The sequence below is a fragment of the Artemia sp. Qi Xiang Cuo genome, chromosome 4 (genome assembly GCF_049724085.1).
Source record: "Artemia sp. Qi Xiang Cuo chromosome 4, ASM4972408v1, whole genome shotgun sequence".
NCBI classification, from domain to species: Eukaryota; Metazoa; Arthropoda; class Branchiopoda; order Anostraca; family Artemiidae; genus Artemia; species Artemia sp. Qi Xiang Cuo.
In genome coordinates, this window is record NC_142797.1 from 41,326,425 (window position 1) to 41,343,783 (window position 17,359).

Below are 17,359 nucleotides of genomic sequence, written 5' to 3' on the forward strand. Positions count from 1 at the left end.
CAATTGCTCCCCATAAGCAAGACGAAAATAGCGACGAAGACCACACTGCCTTTCCATCACAAACAACAAAAGTACGAAGAACAAAAGGGAAATCTTTTTGTCCAAAATTCTCTTTTCTTCCAAGACATGTTCCTGTGGCAGATTTAATTTCTTCTCTAGAATCCTCTGTACACAAATTTTATACATCTATACCCAACCCAGATGAAGTTAGGGCTAGTCATATAGATACCCTTTACAATAATCAAAAAAAGATTAATTTTCCCGCCAATAAAAAACCAAATAATTTGTATAACCTAAAAATACTATCTAATATCAGTAAAGATTCATCCATTATTATAACTAAAGCAGATAAAAGCAATTCTCTGGTTGTCATAGATACGACAGATTACGATACAAAAATTTATTCTCATTTGAATGACGAGACAACATATAGAACTACAACCCAAGATCATACTGATCAATTTGCAAACAAAATTATAAATGAATTAAAAAGTTTAAAACAAAATGGTAAAATTACTCCACAGCTATACAATAAATTTTTCCCCCGTGGTAGCTTTTGCCCAAAGTTTTATGGTCTACCAAAATTACACAAGCAAGGCATTCCTTTAAGGCCCATAGTAGCTTGTACGAAAGCCACCACATCCAAGATTGGGAAATGGTTATGTACAGCCTTTAAACCTTTGCTTTACTCTCAAAAATCATATATATGTAATTTTGTAGATTTAGTTGAAAAACTCAAAAACGTAAATATCTCCGAAAATACAATTATAAGTAGCTTTGACATTGTTTCAATGTATACAAATATTGATGTCACAGCATCTGAACATTTATTAGAAAATAAAATCAAAGAAAATTGTCACTTAATAGAAGCGTCAGCAGCAGGAATAGATTGTGATGTCTTAATGACCTTGGTTAAACTCTGTAACAAATACTCAATGTATTTCCAATACCGTAATTCTTTTTACCAGCAAATTAAGGGCTTAGCGATGGGCACTCCCCTCTCCGGGTTACTGGCGAATATTTATGTGTAACATATTGAAAATTGGGCATTAGATTCGTATTTTTTGAAACATATTTTTTGGGGACGGTACATGGATGACGTAATTTCACTCTGGAACTATGGGGAAAATGAGCTTAAGGGTTTTTTAGATCACCTTAATACATATGATAGAAATTTACAGTTTACCTTAGAAATTGAAATCGCAAATAAAATCCCATTCCTGGATGTGTTAGTTATTCGTAGCTTTGATAAACTCAATTTTACTATTTATAGAAAACCAACACAAAATAATAGATATTTGCATTTTACATCAAACCACCCCCTCAAGTTAAAAGAGCAGTCGTAATATCCCTCGTCGATCGCGCCCTAAATATTTGTTCTGATTCCCACATCACAGCAGAATTAAACTTTATCAAGGACATACTTTTTGGAAATGGGTATCCTATGATATTTATTAATAATGTAATTAACTGTAGACTGAAAAGACATTCCCGTAAAATTAATGATAGCTTACCAAGTGAGATGTCTGACAAGCCCTTAAATATAATTTACCTCCCCTATATCCCAAAAATCACTACAAATCTTAAAAAAGTTTGCACAAAAAAATAATCTGCATGTAGTATTCACAAATAATTTTAGAATCATAAATTTTCTAAATTCTGGTAAAGATAAAACCCCAGTTACTCGCCAAAGAGGGGTCTATCAAATACCATGCGATTGTGGCAAATATTATATAGGTAAAACACACCAGAATTTAGAAAAGCGCATACAACAGCATAAAGATGATATTGTCAAAGCTTTAAATTCTAATATTTCCACTGTTTCATCTGATTCTGCATTAGGCAGCCATATTTTTGAAAATCCTAACCACAATATACTTTTTGATGAATATGCCCTTATTAGCAATGACCTAGGCATAAAGCAGGTATCCTGATAATCAATTGAAATCAGACTTAATATTAATAATGATATTTCCTTAAACAGAGACTTGGGGGAATATACACTAAATGCTCTATACACAAATTTAATTAAAAATGATCTTACAAAATATCTTAAAAAACCAATAGACATTAACACAGAACCGGTTACAAAAAGACCTTTGAGGTTAGCTGCCAAAAAGGCTGGATTAGCAATAAGAACATGTTTTTAATTTATTTTCTTTCATTTCATTGAATCGTCTTGTTTTACCTTACTTTTTATCAGTCCTGGTTGAACTTCGCTGAAGTAATGATGCTAGGATTGTTTTGAAAGAATTTCCACTTTTTTGGTTGTATTGGTCGCAGGTTGTTGTGAGTCTTTTTTCTTTTATATATTTTTGTCTTGCTGAGGACGGCCCTTGGACATAGGGCCGAAATATTCATTCAAATTATCTCCACTGTCTTACAAAAAGATTTCCCTTTTGTTCTTCGTACTTTTGTTGTTTGTGAGAGAGTTCATTAACTTTTGAGACTAAAGTAGCCGAGTCTGCCTCCCCAATTGTTGGGGTTTCAGAAGGCGAGAATATAACAAAAGCGGGAACAGGCAGATTATCCTTTGCCGCCTGATTTAACTGTTTACAAATGTCCAATACATTATCTTCATCCTTTGCAAGTTTCACACATCGGCTCTGAATATTCAGCTCCTTATACAGAAACTCTAAAGCACTGATAATATTACCATGATAAAAAAAAACCACAGCTTTTCCGACAATCAGATTAATTTTCGCACCGTCAAGCATAGATCTGGTGACAAAGTTCAGCAACGGATTGAAAATAATCTTCCTATTTTGATCGGTCATTGCGCAATCTAATTATCATAGCTAGGGACAGTCGAGTATTCCAATCAAGTAGGTCAATGTAGGTCAAATAATATAATCCAAGTTCAAGGTCAACTTTTTTCAAGTCCAAGCCCGATTATGAAATTAATTCAATAAAAGACCATAGGGAATCACAATGTCTTACTGTATTAACAGTTCTACTGTATGAATGAGATTATATCCAAAAAAATGTTTGCAGTATGAAGGTGTTTGCAGTCTGAAGGTGTTTGCAGTAGGAAAAGTGTAGTTCTTTTCCGCTTTCTAGGGCTGTAATGAAATAAAAGTTGAGACAGCTAGGGTGCGTTTTACCGGTGAATTCGATCTCGTTTCATACGAGTTGGTGCTTGGGCCTTAGGCATTCACCCAGCTTCACTATATGTAACCACGGAGCTTTATATACAGTGCCGTTGAAATTAGAGAAAGGTAATGACTTGGAATATCTTTGGCTCTCCAAATCATAATACGTCAGGTCTAAAATTCAAGTTTTGAGCTGTCGCAGTTTGAAGTTATTAGATCACAGGGAAAATTCTTTTACTTTGGTGCGTTTTAAAGTTGTGAACACTGGTAAAAGAGACCTCGAGTTGTTATTCAGTCGTCGTCAATCGATACTTCAATATATTGCTTCTAATTCCAAATCCTGAAAATACTGTGTATGAATGTACACAGGAATTTAATTTGAAGGATTTGGGGATAAATTTCCTAAACAATTATGAATTACATGAATTAGATTACATAATTGAATTTTGTTATGTAATTACGTAATTATTTATCTTGTTTATAATTAATTATTTATTATTTATTTATTTTGTTATATAATTACTTGAATCAAAGTTCCCAGAAGCTGAAGTTGAAAGAAGTTGCAGTAGAAATCACAAAGATCTTTATATATTGGATGAAATTACCAAGGCCCCCCCTCTCCCCGTTCATCTTTTCTGCATGTGTGCTTGGACTTTAACTGTTTAATATGCATTGCGAATCTTAGCTTCTTTTTGAAAATGTATTGGTTTTTTCTTATTGTTTATCTGCTATTTTTTCAGATGGAACACGTCCGGGAGAAAAGGACATACAAACAATACGTGGTTTTATAATTTTGTTTTTGAAACAGTTAATTGTAATCGGTGAAGACTCTAAGGAGGATGAGCTTCAAAGTATCCTGAATTATCTTACAACGGTTTACGAGGTATCTTTTGTTCTAATATAAATAGTGTTAGACAAATTAGACAGTGTGTCAGCCCATTCACTTTTCTTTTTCAAGCGACATTAAATATTAATTATTTTGCTGAAAAATCTATGTATTAAAAAAAAGATAATGTTTTGCAATATTAAAATGTTTCCAGTATGTAAGTTATGTAATCATTTTAATAATTGACCTGTTATTCCGTAAATTTTTAGTTTCTGTAGTAGAAATATGGCACCCTCTTCTTTTTTCATGGCTTGCGAGGGGGTCCTTGGACGATATTAGTTCCCTCTCCTCCCCTCCGTGTAAATTTTTACATGCTAATGCTCATTTCGAGTTTTTCCCCGAGATGAGCATTTTGAACTCATTCTAGCTTTTCAAAATCTCTCCCAATAATAGGAGGACCGCCATCCCTTAGCAGTGACTTTATATATCCAAAGAAATAGAAATTTACGAATTAGAAATTATCGAATATATCCCCCGCCTCCTTTTCCTCCAGGTTTGATGCTAAGACCCTCCTTGGAGAAATTTAAAATTTTTATCATAAGAAGTAGGCCCGTTTCAGAAGCATCCTTTAACCTCTGCAGCTCATGAACAGCTATGTAATTATTTGCTCAAGTATGACCATACTCTAGTGAAGTTTTCAGATAACCTTTGATTGAACCTTTTATTTACTTGGAGGTGGTGGTAGTATGTTCTTAGAGACTACGAGGCTGGTTTTGTTTGGGTTTCGGGTTGTTTGTTTGGGTTGGGTTTTGGGAATGTCAGACTAATGGTGCTTTGGAATTACTTTGGGGAAAGTCAACCTTCGACGTGTGGAAATCATCCACAACCAATTACTTCGGTTTGTTGTGCAAATTGACCAAATCGAAAACAATTCTTCGTAATTCGATATATTCGTTACTTATAAAGGAAAACAAATAAATAAATCCATCAAAGTGATCCCTCTTTGAAGATTTTGTGATTACTAGCTTTGTACAGTCAACCTTGAAAAAAAAGAAGAAGAAATTTTTAATATTTGGTTTGGAGGGAAATCCCTTTTCGATGATTCATGCACTGAATGCTCAATGCTGAATTTCCAGAAAGGATTTTCATTTTAGTTATGCCTTTCAGAGATGTTTCACTTTTTTTCATTCTGCAAATTTTTATGTGCAGATAATTTTTGATACATAAACCTAAAGTTATTAAATATTACGTGTTTGGAATATACATAAAACTACATTATTTTAAATGTATATCTTATTTTAAACTTTTTTTTTCAGTTTCGCTGAATAATTAAAGAGTGACAGCTCTTTGTTCTTGTCAGGTCAAAATTCAAAGAGCAAGTAACTGCAAATTTGCCTGAAAATGACTCATCAGAGCCATTTAAAACCTCTAATGATTTTTGAACTTTGAATTTTCTTACTCTGCCTGGTGGCATATCTGGCATTCAGATCTAAAAATACGGTAGTCTTAAATGATATAATTGCTTCGGTTGACGTAATTATAAGGTGCTCTAGCTAATTTAAGAGATCATCGAAAATCTTTTATCGAGGAAGAGGATTCGTGCTCTTTACCCAGATATAAATTTTTCAGATAAAAAATTGTGTCCTTGAGTAATACTACCGGTTTTTTTTTTGGTAGCCTAATCTTCGATATGTAGCGCAAACATTGTAAGATGCATAAATTTTAAACTTTTTTACATACAAATATAGGGCTCTTAAAATGATGCTGAAAGGTTCTTTGAAGTATTTGAGAAATTTCCAAGCAGTGTCTAAGGGGAAAACCTTTTTTCTAGCTTACTAAAAAGAAACAACTCCAGAAATAAATGTATTAGGAATTTGTAATGCCAGACTTGTGGAGAACCTGGAATTATCCCTTTGAGGACATTAGATTCAAATTTTCTATTTTAAGTCCGTGAACTGGGACACGTCCTGCTGCGATCTGACTCGTAGGTGTGGGGGGATGTAAGGACGGCTGTCAAATTTCAACCGAATCGGGTTGAAAGAGCCAGCATCTTCAGTGCGCCTTTTAAATCTCCATACGAAATTCAGTTCCTGGTGGGGGGGGGGGGTTGCATGTCTAAATTCTTGTCATCAGGACATCTACCAGAAGAGGTTGTCAGATCCAGCCAAACACGATGGAAAGTAAGAGTTAGTGTCTGTGTTACGTCAAATGGAGGTCCGTAATTAATCTGATTTTTTAGGAGGGATCATTAAGTTCTTGCCACCGGGGTATCCTCCAGAACAGGTCGTCAAATTTCCAATAAAATTGTTCTGCAATCAAATCATATAGGTAATCAAAATATAAACTTTTTAATTGAGAGTTCTGTTAAAACGGAGTTTTAAGTGTATCTTCTTTATTGTTGTTTTTTTCATGTAAAACTTATTTTGTAGTTGTCTAACTATATGTAGTCGCATAGTCGCATAAGCGTCACTCCATGTACATAGTTGCATTTGTTTCGTCGTAACCCTGACTCTGGGTCATAGTTGCTTCTACACGTCACAGGGTATTGGCGGTGGTGGTATTGTTCATCTTTGTATGTCCTCGAAACTTTAGATAGCCTTGTAGACACATATAATCACTTTCCTACAACTTATTATTTTTATCTCAATTTATTCAAACTATTTTGATTTTTTGGATGGATTATTTCTCTTCCGTCTTTAGAAGTTTTTGATGATGTTGACAGATTCTTATAAACAAGTTTAAAGTAGTACTTTAGTGGATGAAAAAAAAAATACCGTTAATGACTGTAGTTTTTTTGGTTGTAGATAATTATGTTTTTACAGTGTAGGGTTTTTTAGGCTTCAAATGCATCACAATAAAAATTTTGAAGCAAAAGCTTTATATATGTATTTTTGTAAAGCGAAAAAGAAGAGACATTATCTAAAGAAGCTAGAAAAGTCTCAATCTAGAAAACCAGTAAGACTGAGGAGATTGAAGTTGATTAATCAACCCAGTGTGTTCAAAATAGGAGGCAAGGTTATATGTCTTAATTTTTCGGTACATATCATATAATACCTTTTGAAGTACCCCTACAGAGCTATAAGAAATCAAGAAAAGTAAAAAAAAAAAAAAAATAAGAGATGCAGGGATTTCTTACGATGGTTTGGTGAATCTCTTCAGGCTATTTACGAGTGTTTGAACTTGACAATTTTGTCGGTTTTTCTACATATTAACGTTTCTTTTGGGACCCCCCCCCCCCAATATGGTCTCTGCTAGAATCGCATAGACAAGGATAACTTATCGTAACTTGCGTTAAAATAGTTTTAGTTGACTACTACTTGAGACGTAATTAAGCTACCTCGATAACTGGTGTCAAGAAAAAGTAGATAAAGGGCCAGACTACTGATGCAGAAAACGAATCATAGGTAGTGCGGTAGCGCTGCCTAAGTAAAGAACAATGCTGGCACAATGTATTTTTTTTTTTTTTTTTTTTTTTTTTTATAGACCAGGGCACTTTGTGTCGAAGGAGTTGTCGTAGAAACTAGTCCCCGAAGCCGTGCCACGCCGAAATGACGGCGGCGAATGTGTGATTCAGTATCGGCGGCGGCGCGCCATCAGTTGCGCAGAAATTTTTTTGGCGGCGCGCCGCCGATTTTAGACCGGCGGTGCGCCACGGCACGCCGGTTTTTCTGCTTAAAAATAATAATAGAAACTCAATTTTACCAGGCACGTTAAACCTCTATTTTAGTAAAAAATTTTAAATGGTTGGCTAGAACCATACGAGAACCATATGAGAAAACAGGAATTTGTTAGGCCGGGCGGAAAGTACTTATGTTCACTGTTAAGCAAACCAAATAGAATTCTCCTTTTTAGCCACTAGACCCAGGGAAACCTATGTTGTGTTTATGTTTAACATCGCATTGTTCCTATAAAATCCCGCGTTTAGTCATTTTCTTCTTGTTAATGGTTTGGGCTAATGTGTGTATAACTTTCAAAGATTGAAGTTTAAATATCTCCTGTTCATCAAATACGTAAGAAAAGGAAGTGAAAAAAAATAAAACAAATAAGAACATCAAAAAACACTGTATACAAATCAGATACCATGGCTTAACAACACCAACAATTTTAAATCAGCGGTTACATCACTTCAGTTACAATTAATGTAACGAAAGTGAGTTTGTTCACTCTGCCTGGAGCCATTGATCTTTTTGCAGTCACTATCAGTCCTGTCGTGCTAAAAAGCCGTTTAGGTTTTTGAAAAAATATAAAAATATATAAAAAATATAAAATATATACTGAAAAAATATAAATGTTTTTACTTTTATAAATTTAATAAATCAAATAGTATTAACATTTTGATTACTAAATATCAGTATATGTATATTGAACTGACAATGCATATTCATTTGTTTTTTTTTTCAGTAAAGTGCAAATTAAGTTCTGGACTTGGGAAGGCATAGGGGTTTTGAGTCCAACTTATGTTAATTTCTGCTCGTTTTGAGTTTGACTCGGTTATTTATTGTAATTTCTGTTCGTTTTGGGTTTCATTTGTTTATTGGTGGTGATTTGTGGTAGTTTCACACTTGGAAGATTATTTGATTTTAATTTTGCTCATTTTTTGTTTAATGGAGTTCTTTACTTTTCTTTGAAAAAACCTATTTTGTGGAAAAAGTTTTTTTAATTAATTCCGGTTCGTTTTATATTGACATAGTCTTTTCAGGGAAAAAGAAAATAATGCTTTAAATATCTTCATTTTTTTAAGAATTTATAGTATGGTCTGCTATTTGTATGCTGGAAAATAATTTTAAGCAAAATTTAACAAGATAGACCCTCTTAAAAATTAGGACACAAATAGTAGTGTTTATTTTAGTTTAATACCTCCTCTAGTTGACCTGAAATGGAAAACTTGATAACATTCGCAAAAATTTTTTTTTACTTTCTTTGATAGCTTGGATACACTTACGCTATTTGGATTTGGTTAAATTTTAATAGCAGAGGCAGCCCTGAAAGTTTGAACATAATACCCTCAGTCGTTCTTGGGATACTGCTGAGATGCCTTATTGGGAATTAGCATTAACACAGTGCATTTTGATTTAATCTTAAGGCAACATTTACTTTTTAAACATAAAGGCAAATGGGAGGGTGGGAGTGGAAGGGGGATTAGTTGCCCTCATATCACTTTCGACTATTAAAAAAGGCATCAGCCCTTTCTATTTTCAATCGAATGAGCCCTTTTCGAAGTTCCGAAGAGGCACTTCGATACGAAGTGCCCTGGTCTAAACAACAAAAACAACATAAAAATGATACATTATACCCACATCGATCTCTACTATAAAAATGTCAAGCCTTCCAATCACTTTCGATTATTAAAAAGGGCACTAGGCTTTTCGATTTCCAAACGAATGATCACTTTTTGAGTTTCTACGACAACACTTTCTATAAACACCGTATATGCCCCCAGGGCATAAATTACAACCCTTACCCTAAGGGCTGTGAGGGTGGTTGTCATCCTCTAAGACCTAATTACTATAACTTTCAACTACGTTGAACAAAAGGGCTATCTCAAAATTTTCATTGCATGTGTTTGGGAGAATGGTTGGCACGGAAGGGTGTTAGTTGCCTACAAATAACTTTTGACTCTTATAAATGGCACAAGTCCATCCAATTTCCATTTGAATGGGCCCTTTTCGAAGTTTTTATGACAGTTTCCTCGATATGAAATGCCCTAGTCTAAAGGAAAAAATAATGAATAATATATTGTGTATAATATATATAATAATATATATATTATTATAATGTAATGAATAATATATATAACATCGTTCTTATATACCCCCAGGGCATAAATACAAAACCCTTGCCCTAAGGGTTGTGAGGGAGTAACCTCCTCAAAAAACATATTGTCTCTCTGAAAGTCAGTTACTCCGAACAAAATGGCTATCTTAAAATTTTGATTGGATGTGTTTCGGGAAACGGTAGGCGTGGAAGGGGTGTTAGCTGCCTTCCAATCACTTTCGACTATTAAAAAGGGCACTAACTATTCCAATTTCCAATCAAATGAGCCCTTTTCGAAGTTTCTACGACAACTCCTTCGATACGAATTGCCCTGTTATGGAAAAAAAAAATAATACATTGTGCCAACATTGTTCTTTACTTAGGCAGCTCGATTGCGCTGCCTATGATAACATCCTGAATTGCCTTATGCTCCTTTACCTACCTCTTTTCATCCGAAAAATCAAAAAGAAAAATGAACAGAATTTTAAAGTGGAAGGTAGAATTTTTGTTTCAAGAAAAATTTCTTCTTCTCCTTCCTACCAGCCGATATACATGGCGAGCCCAAGATGACAGTATTTATTTTTAAGAAACTGATTAGCCGGGATGACGTTTGAACCCCGAACGTCGATAACGATAACAAAAAAAGACAGAAAAAAACAAAAAAAAAACGGCAGCGTTTTAGTGACGCCGCCACCGAGAGACTCAGCGGCGGTGTCAGTGCGGTGACGCAAGCTTGGCGGCGCGCCACCGTTTTTTTTCAGCGGCGCGCCGCCGACTGTTCGGCGCGGCGTCGGGGTCTAGTAGAAACTTCAAAAAGGGCTCATACGATTGGAAATTGAAAGGGCTTGTGCCCCTTTCAATAGTCAAATGTGATTGGAGGGTAAGTAAACCCCCTCCCACGCCCAAAATTCCCCCAAACACACCCATTCGACATTTTGAGACAGCCATTTTGTTCAACGTAGTTGAATGATCCGGAAATTATGTATTTGAGGATAACAACCCCCCTACAGCCCCCAGGGCAAGGGTTGTAAGTTATGTACCGGAGGCATGTAAGGTTTTTTATAGAAAGCATTGTCCTAGAAACTTCAAAAAGGGTTTATTCGTTTCGAAATTGAGAGGACTAGGGCCATTTTTAATAGTAGAAAGTGATTGGAGGGCAACTAGGTCCCCTCCCGCGTCCACTATTTCCCCAAACACATCCAATAAGAATTTCGACATAGCCGTTTTATTCAATGTAATTTAAAGGTCCGGAAATTATGTCTTTGAGAATGACAATCCCCCCCCCCCCATAGCCGTCAGGACAAGGGTTATAAATTATGCTCTGGGGGCATATAAGTTTTTATAGAAAGCATTTGTCGTAGAAACTTCAAAAAGGGCAACTTCCATTGGAAATTGAGAGGGCTAATGCCATTGTCAATAGTAGAAAGTGATTGGAGGACGAATGCCCCGCCACATCCTTCATTTCGCCAAACTCCAAACAAACTGTCTGGAAATTATATCTTTGAGGATGACGAACCCCCACAGCCCTCAGGACAAGGTTTGTAAGTTATGCCCTGGAGGCATAAAAGGTTTTTATAGAAAGTGTTTTCGTAGAAACTTCAAAGAGGGCTCATTTGATTGGAAGTTGAGAAAACTAGTGCCCTTCTTAATATTCAAAAGTGATCATAAAGCAAATTACCCCCCCCCCCCCGCCCATCATTTTCCCAACCACTTCCAATCAAAATTTTGAGATAGCGATTTTGTTCAACGTATTTGAAAGGGTCGGAAATTTTGTCTTTGAGGATAACAAATCCCCCGATCCCTCAGGCCAAGTCTTGTAAGCTATGCTCTGGGGGCATGTAAGGTTTTTATAGAAAGCGTGGTCATATAAACTTCGGAGGGGGTTTATTGGATTGGGTAATCAGAAACTCTACTCATCTCTTTAGGAGTCAAATTTATCGGAGGGAAGCTACCCTCCCCCCCCCCCACACACACACGGACACACGTCGTATTGTCCCGAAATGTATCTAATAGAAATTTTTAGATAGCCATTTTATTCAAAATAGCCTAAATATAATATAACAAGGCTGCTTGGGTTCAAACAAACCCCAGAGCCTAGGAGCAAGGGTTGTAAGTTATGCCCAGGCGGTATATAAGGTTTTTATGTAAGGGATGGTTGTATAAACTTTAGAGGAGGCTCATTTGGTTAAAAATTGAAAGTTCTAGTTCTCTTTTAAGAGTCAAAAGTAATGGAGGGCAGCTAGCCCCCCCCCCCCCTCGGACTACCCCTCTTCACCAAACGAATCTGATTAAAATTGTTAGATAGATGTTCTGCTCAAAATAGTCCAAAGAACCAAAACAATTACTCTAGGGTTGACACAACTCTCCAGTGCCCTGAGGATAGGGTTGTAAGTCATGGCTTGGGATCATATAACGTTTTCATGGAATGGGTGGTCGCAAAAACTTCAGATGGGGCTCATTTGATTTGAAATTAAAGTTATAGTAGGCCTACCCTTTTTAAGAGTCAAAAGAGAATTGAGAGCAACCATCCCCCCTCCCCCACGCTCATCTTTCCCCCAAAGACATCCAATCAAAATTTGGAGATAGACATTTTGTTCATTGAAGTTAAAGAATCTAAAAATTATTCCTTTGAGGAAGACACCCCCGCTCCCACAGCTGTCAGGACAAAGGTTGTAAGTTATGCCGCGTGGGCATATAATGTTTTTATAGAAAGGAAGGTTGTATATACTTCTGAGGGGACTCATTGGATTGGTAATCTGAATTTCTAGTGCCCTTTTTAAAAGCCAGAGTGATGGGAAGGCAGTTATCCCCTTCACCCTTCCCCTGAACACGTCGTGTTTTCCCGAAGACGTCGAATAAAAATTTTTGAGACAGTCATTTTATTCAATATATTCCAAAGGTCGTATAACAAGGCTTTTGGGGCCGAAACAAACCACCAAAGCCTAGGGACGAGGCTTATAAGTTATGCCGCGGGGCATTTAAGGTTTTTATGGAAGGGATGGTTGTTTAACTTTAGAAAAGGCTCATTTGGTTGAAAATTGGAAGTTTAAGTTTCTTTTTAAGCGTCAAAAGTAATAGAGGGAATTTAGCAACCCCCCCCCCCTCCCCGACAACCTCTTTTCACCAAACGTCTCTGATTGGAATTATGAGATTGCGATTTTGTTCAAAATAGTCCAAAGAACATGTAATAATGTCTTTAGGGGTGACACCCCCCAGCGCCCTGGGGATAGGGTTTTAAGTTATGCCATGAGGGCATAAAAGGAGGGCATGAGGGCACTAATGGAATGGGCTGTCGTCTAAGCTTCAGATGAGGCTTATTTGATTTGAAATTGGAAGTCATAATGCCCTTTTTAATAGTCAAAATGATTTGAGAGTAAACAGCCCCTTCTACCTCCACGCTCATCCTTTGTTATAACATTCCCATTCAAAAATTGAAGATAAAAATTTTATTCATCGTAGTTGAAGGTTTCGAAATTATATGTCTGTGAGGAAGACACCCCCCCCCCCCTACAGCTCTCAGGGAATAAGTTTTTAGTTATCCCTTGGGGGCATATAAGGCCCTTATAGAAAGGGTGGTCGTATATGTGTTGGAGGGGAATCATTGGGTTGGTAATCAAAAGTTCTAGTGCCCTTTTTAAGATTCAAAGTCGTCAATGGCAGCTATCCCCTCCCCCCCCCCCGCCACACACGCACAAACACGTCATGTTTTCCCGAGATGTGTCGAATAGAAATTTTGTAGACAGTGATTTTACTCTAAATAGTCCAAATATGATATAACACTGCTTTTGAGGTTGATACAAAGCACCAGAGCCTGAGGGTGAGGGTTGTAAGTCATGCCTCTGGGGCATTTAAGGTTCTTATAGAAGGGATGGATGTATAAACTTTAGAGGTGCCTCATTTGGTTGAAATTGGAAGTTCTAGTTCCCTTTTAAGGGTCAGTAGTGAGGGTATAAAAGGTTCTAATGGAATGGGCGGTCGTATAGACTCCAGATGAGGCTCATTTGATTTGAAATTGGAAGTTATAGTGCCCTTTTTAAGAGTCAAAGTGATTTGAGAGCAACCAGCCCCTCCACGGTCCTCCTTTCCCTTCACAACTCCCGTAAAAATTTGGAGATAACGATTTTGTTCATCGTAGTTGAAGGTTTCGAAATTATATGTCTGTGAGGAAGACACCCCCCCCCCCCTACAGCTCTCAGGGAATAAGTTTTTAGTTATCCCTTGGGGGTATATAAGGCCCTTATAGAAAGGGTGGTCGTATATGTGTTGGAGGGGAACCATTGGGTTGGTAATCAAAAGTTCTAGTGCCCTTTTTAAGATTCAAAGTCGTCAATGGCAGCTATCCCCCCCCCCCGCCACACACGCACAAACACGTCATGTTTTCCCGAGATGTATCGAATAGAAATTTTGAGACAGTCGTTTTATTCTAAGTAGTCCAAATATCATATAACACTGCTTTTGAGGTTGATACAAAGCACCAGCGCCTGAGGGTGAGGGTTATAAGTCGTGCCTCTGGGGCATTTAGGGTTCTTATAGAAGGGATGGATGTATAAACTTTAGAGGTGCCTCATTTGGTTGAAATTGGAAGTTCTAGTTCCCTTTTAAGGGTCAGTAGTGTTGGAGGTCAAGTATCCCCCCCCCCCAACTACCCTTGTTTTTACCAAGTGTATCTGATTGAAATTATGAGTCGAGGAGGGGGTCCGACTCCGATCAGTACAAAATTCGGTTATCAAAAAAACGTATCTCCTATCAGTACACCAAATATGGGCATAGAGTCATTAGGGAGACCACATGGTTAATGGGGTCAATGACCTCTTTTTCCAAGGTCGATTTATTTGATGTTTCTATGTGTAATAGCTCCGCGACGAAGGTTGCACATGCGCATTGAATTCTAACGGGAGCAATGGTATTGATCTAGGACTCGAGGGGGAAGTGAATTTCCGAGAAATTGATTGCGTAATCGAAGGGGAAGTGAATTTCCAAGAACTTGATTTACATAATCGATTGGGAAATTATTGATTCACGAGCATGGGGAATTATGAAACAATAAGGCTTCTTTAATCTGTGATTTACATATTCGCTTGGGGAAATTATTGATTCATGATGGGGGACTTAAGAAACAAACATGGTTTCATTGTTGTTTGGTTAGCTTAACCTGAGAAATTGATTTACATAATCGGCGGGGAAATTGTTGATTCATGAAGAGGGAATTAAGAAACATTAAGGCTTCCTTAATCTTTAGGCCTGAGGGATTTATTTATTATTGTTGTTTTTGGACAAGTGCATGCTAGGGGTGAATGTCAAGGTGTCCTGGAATAGGAAACAGTTAGATCACATGTTTCCTTCTCAGCCAATCATCGAGTCGGATACATCCTCCTTCTCAGCCAATCAGAGGCAATTAGGCAAGAAACATCTTAGCGATGAATTGTTTTAGTGCGTGAGAAGGTTTCCTATTAATTTGAAATGCGTTAGCACAGAGATGCCAATAACAAAGGAACACGCTGAATTTGCGTTTAGGGATTATTTGGGCGAAACCGTTTTAGACAGGTTATGGAACTATTTCGGCGAAACAGATAGAGACATTTTAAAAGAAGATTTTTGAAGAGAATTTAATGGTGAAACTCTGTGGTCGTTATAATACACAAGTTTCATTTGAACAGTGTTGTGAGGTCCTCTAACCCAACCCCAAAGGGTTCCAATCCCACTACCCCAACCCCGAAGGCAGCCCCCGGTCCTCAAAGGCCCCCCCAAGCTCCCAAAGGCCCTCCACCGGTCCCCAAATGCCCCCCAGGACCCCAACTGCCCCCCCGGACACTCAAAGGCCCCCCAAGCTCCCAAAGGACCACCGGCGCCCCAAAGGCCCACCCAGACCCCCAAATGCCATCCCCGGGCCCCCCAAAGGCCCATCGAGCTCCCAAAGGACCAACGGGGTCCCAGAGGCCATCCACCGGTCCCCAAATGTCCCCCAGGCACCCAAAGGCCCTCCCTGTGCCCCAAAGGCCCTCCCTGTGCCCCAAAGGCCCTCCCCCGGCCCCCTCCTCCTCCTCCTCCTCCTCCCCCCCCCACCTCCTCCTCCCTCCTCCTCCTCCCCTCCTCCTCCTCCTCCTCCCACCTCCTCCCTCCTCCTCCTCCCTTCCCACCTCCTCCTCCCCTCCCCCCCATCCCATTTCCTCCCCATTTTTTATACTTTTTTTGTGCATTGAGACACAGAACGACCCCCTCCCCCCGGCCCCCCCCCTCCAAAGGTCTGATTTTTTCAAAGTTCATTTTGAATTTCTTTCATTGAAATGCAAGAGTTGGAATATTTCACTAGTGTTTGGTTGTGGTTTACCTTGTCACAGTTACATTCCCTTAATTTTTCATAGTTCATTTTGAATTTATTTCGTTGAAATTCAAGAGTTGGAATATTTCAGTAGTGTTTGGTTGATGTTTACCTTTTCACAGTTACATTTTCTTGATTTTTCAAAGTTCATTTTGAATTTCTTTCATTGAAATGCAAGAGTTGGAATATTTCAGTAGTGTTTGGTCGTGGTTTACCTTGTCACAGTTACATTTTCTTGATTTTTCAAAGTTCTTTTTGAATTTCTTTCGTTGAAAAGCAAGAGTTGGAATATTTCAGTAGTGTGTTGCTTATGGTTTACCCTGTCACAGTTACATTCTCTTGATTTTTCAAAGTTCATTTGAATTTCTTTCGTTGAAATGCAAGAGATGGAATATTTCAGTAGTGTTATGTTATGGTTTACCTTGTCACAGTTACATTTTCGTGATTTGTCAAAGTTCATTTCGAATTTCATTCGTTGAAATGCAAGAGTTGGAATATTTCACTAGTGTTTGGTTTCGGTTTACCTTGTCACAGTTACATATTCTTGATTTTTCAAAGTTCATTTTGAATTTCTTTCGTTGAAATGCAAGAGTTGGAATATTTCAGTATTGTTTGTTTGTGGTTTACCTTGTCACAGTTACATTTTCTTGATTTTTCAAAGTTCATTTTGAATTTCTTTCGTTGAAATGCAAGAGTTGGAATATTTCAGTAGTGTGTTATTGTTGATGACCCTGTCACAGTTACATTCCTTTAATTTTTCAAATTTCATTTTGAATTTCTTTCGTTGAAATGCAAGAGTTGGAATATTTCAATAGTGTTTGGTTGTGGTTTACCTTGTCACAGTTACATTCCCTTAATTTTTAAAAGTTCATTTTGAATTTATTTCGTTGAAATGCAAGAGTTGGAATATTTCAATAGTGTTTGGTTGTGGTTTACCTTGTCACAGTTACATTTGCCTGATTTTTCAAAGTTCATTTTGAATTTCTTTCATTGAAATGCAAGAGTTGGAATATTTCAGTAGTGTATGGTTATGGTTTACCTTGTCACAGTTACATTTTCTTGATTTTTCAAAGTTCATTTTGAATTTCTTTCATTGAAATGCAAGAGTTGGAATATTTCAGTAGTGTTTGGTTGTCGTTTACCATGTCACAGTTACATTTTCTTGATTTTTCAAAGTTCATTTTGAATTTCTTTCATTGAAATACAAGAGTGTGAATATTTCAGTAGTGTTTGGTTGTGGTTTTCCTTTTCACATTTACATTTTCATGATTCTTCAAAGTTCATTTTGAATTTCTTTCTTTGAAATGAAAGAGTTTGAATATTTCAGTAGTGTTTGGTTGTGGTTTACCTTGTCATAGTTACATTTTC

At 37.3% G+C, this 17,359-nt stretch overlaps 1 protein-coding gene across 1 annotated transcript in view; it reads left to right on the forward strand.

Moving 5' to 3' along the window:
- The window catches only part of rg (A kinase anchor protein rugose), a 334,338-nt gene that overhangs the window by 208,321 nt on the left and 108,658 nt on the right, over positions 1-17,359 (forward strand). The window contains exon 15 of the mRNA XM_089088303.1: positions 3,833-3,975. Coding sequence (XP_088944429.1) covers positions 3,833-3,975 — 143 coding nt within the window. The remainder of the gene's footprint in view (positions 1-3,832; positions 3,976-17,359) is intronic.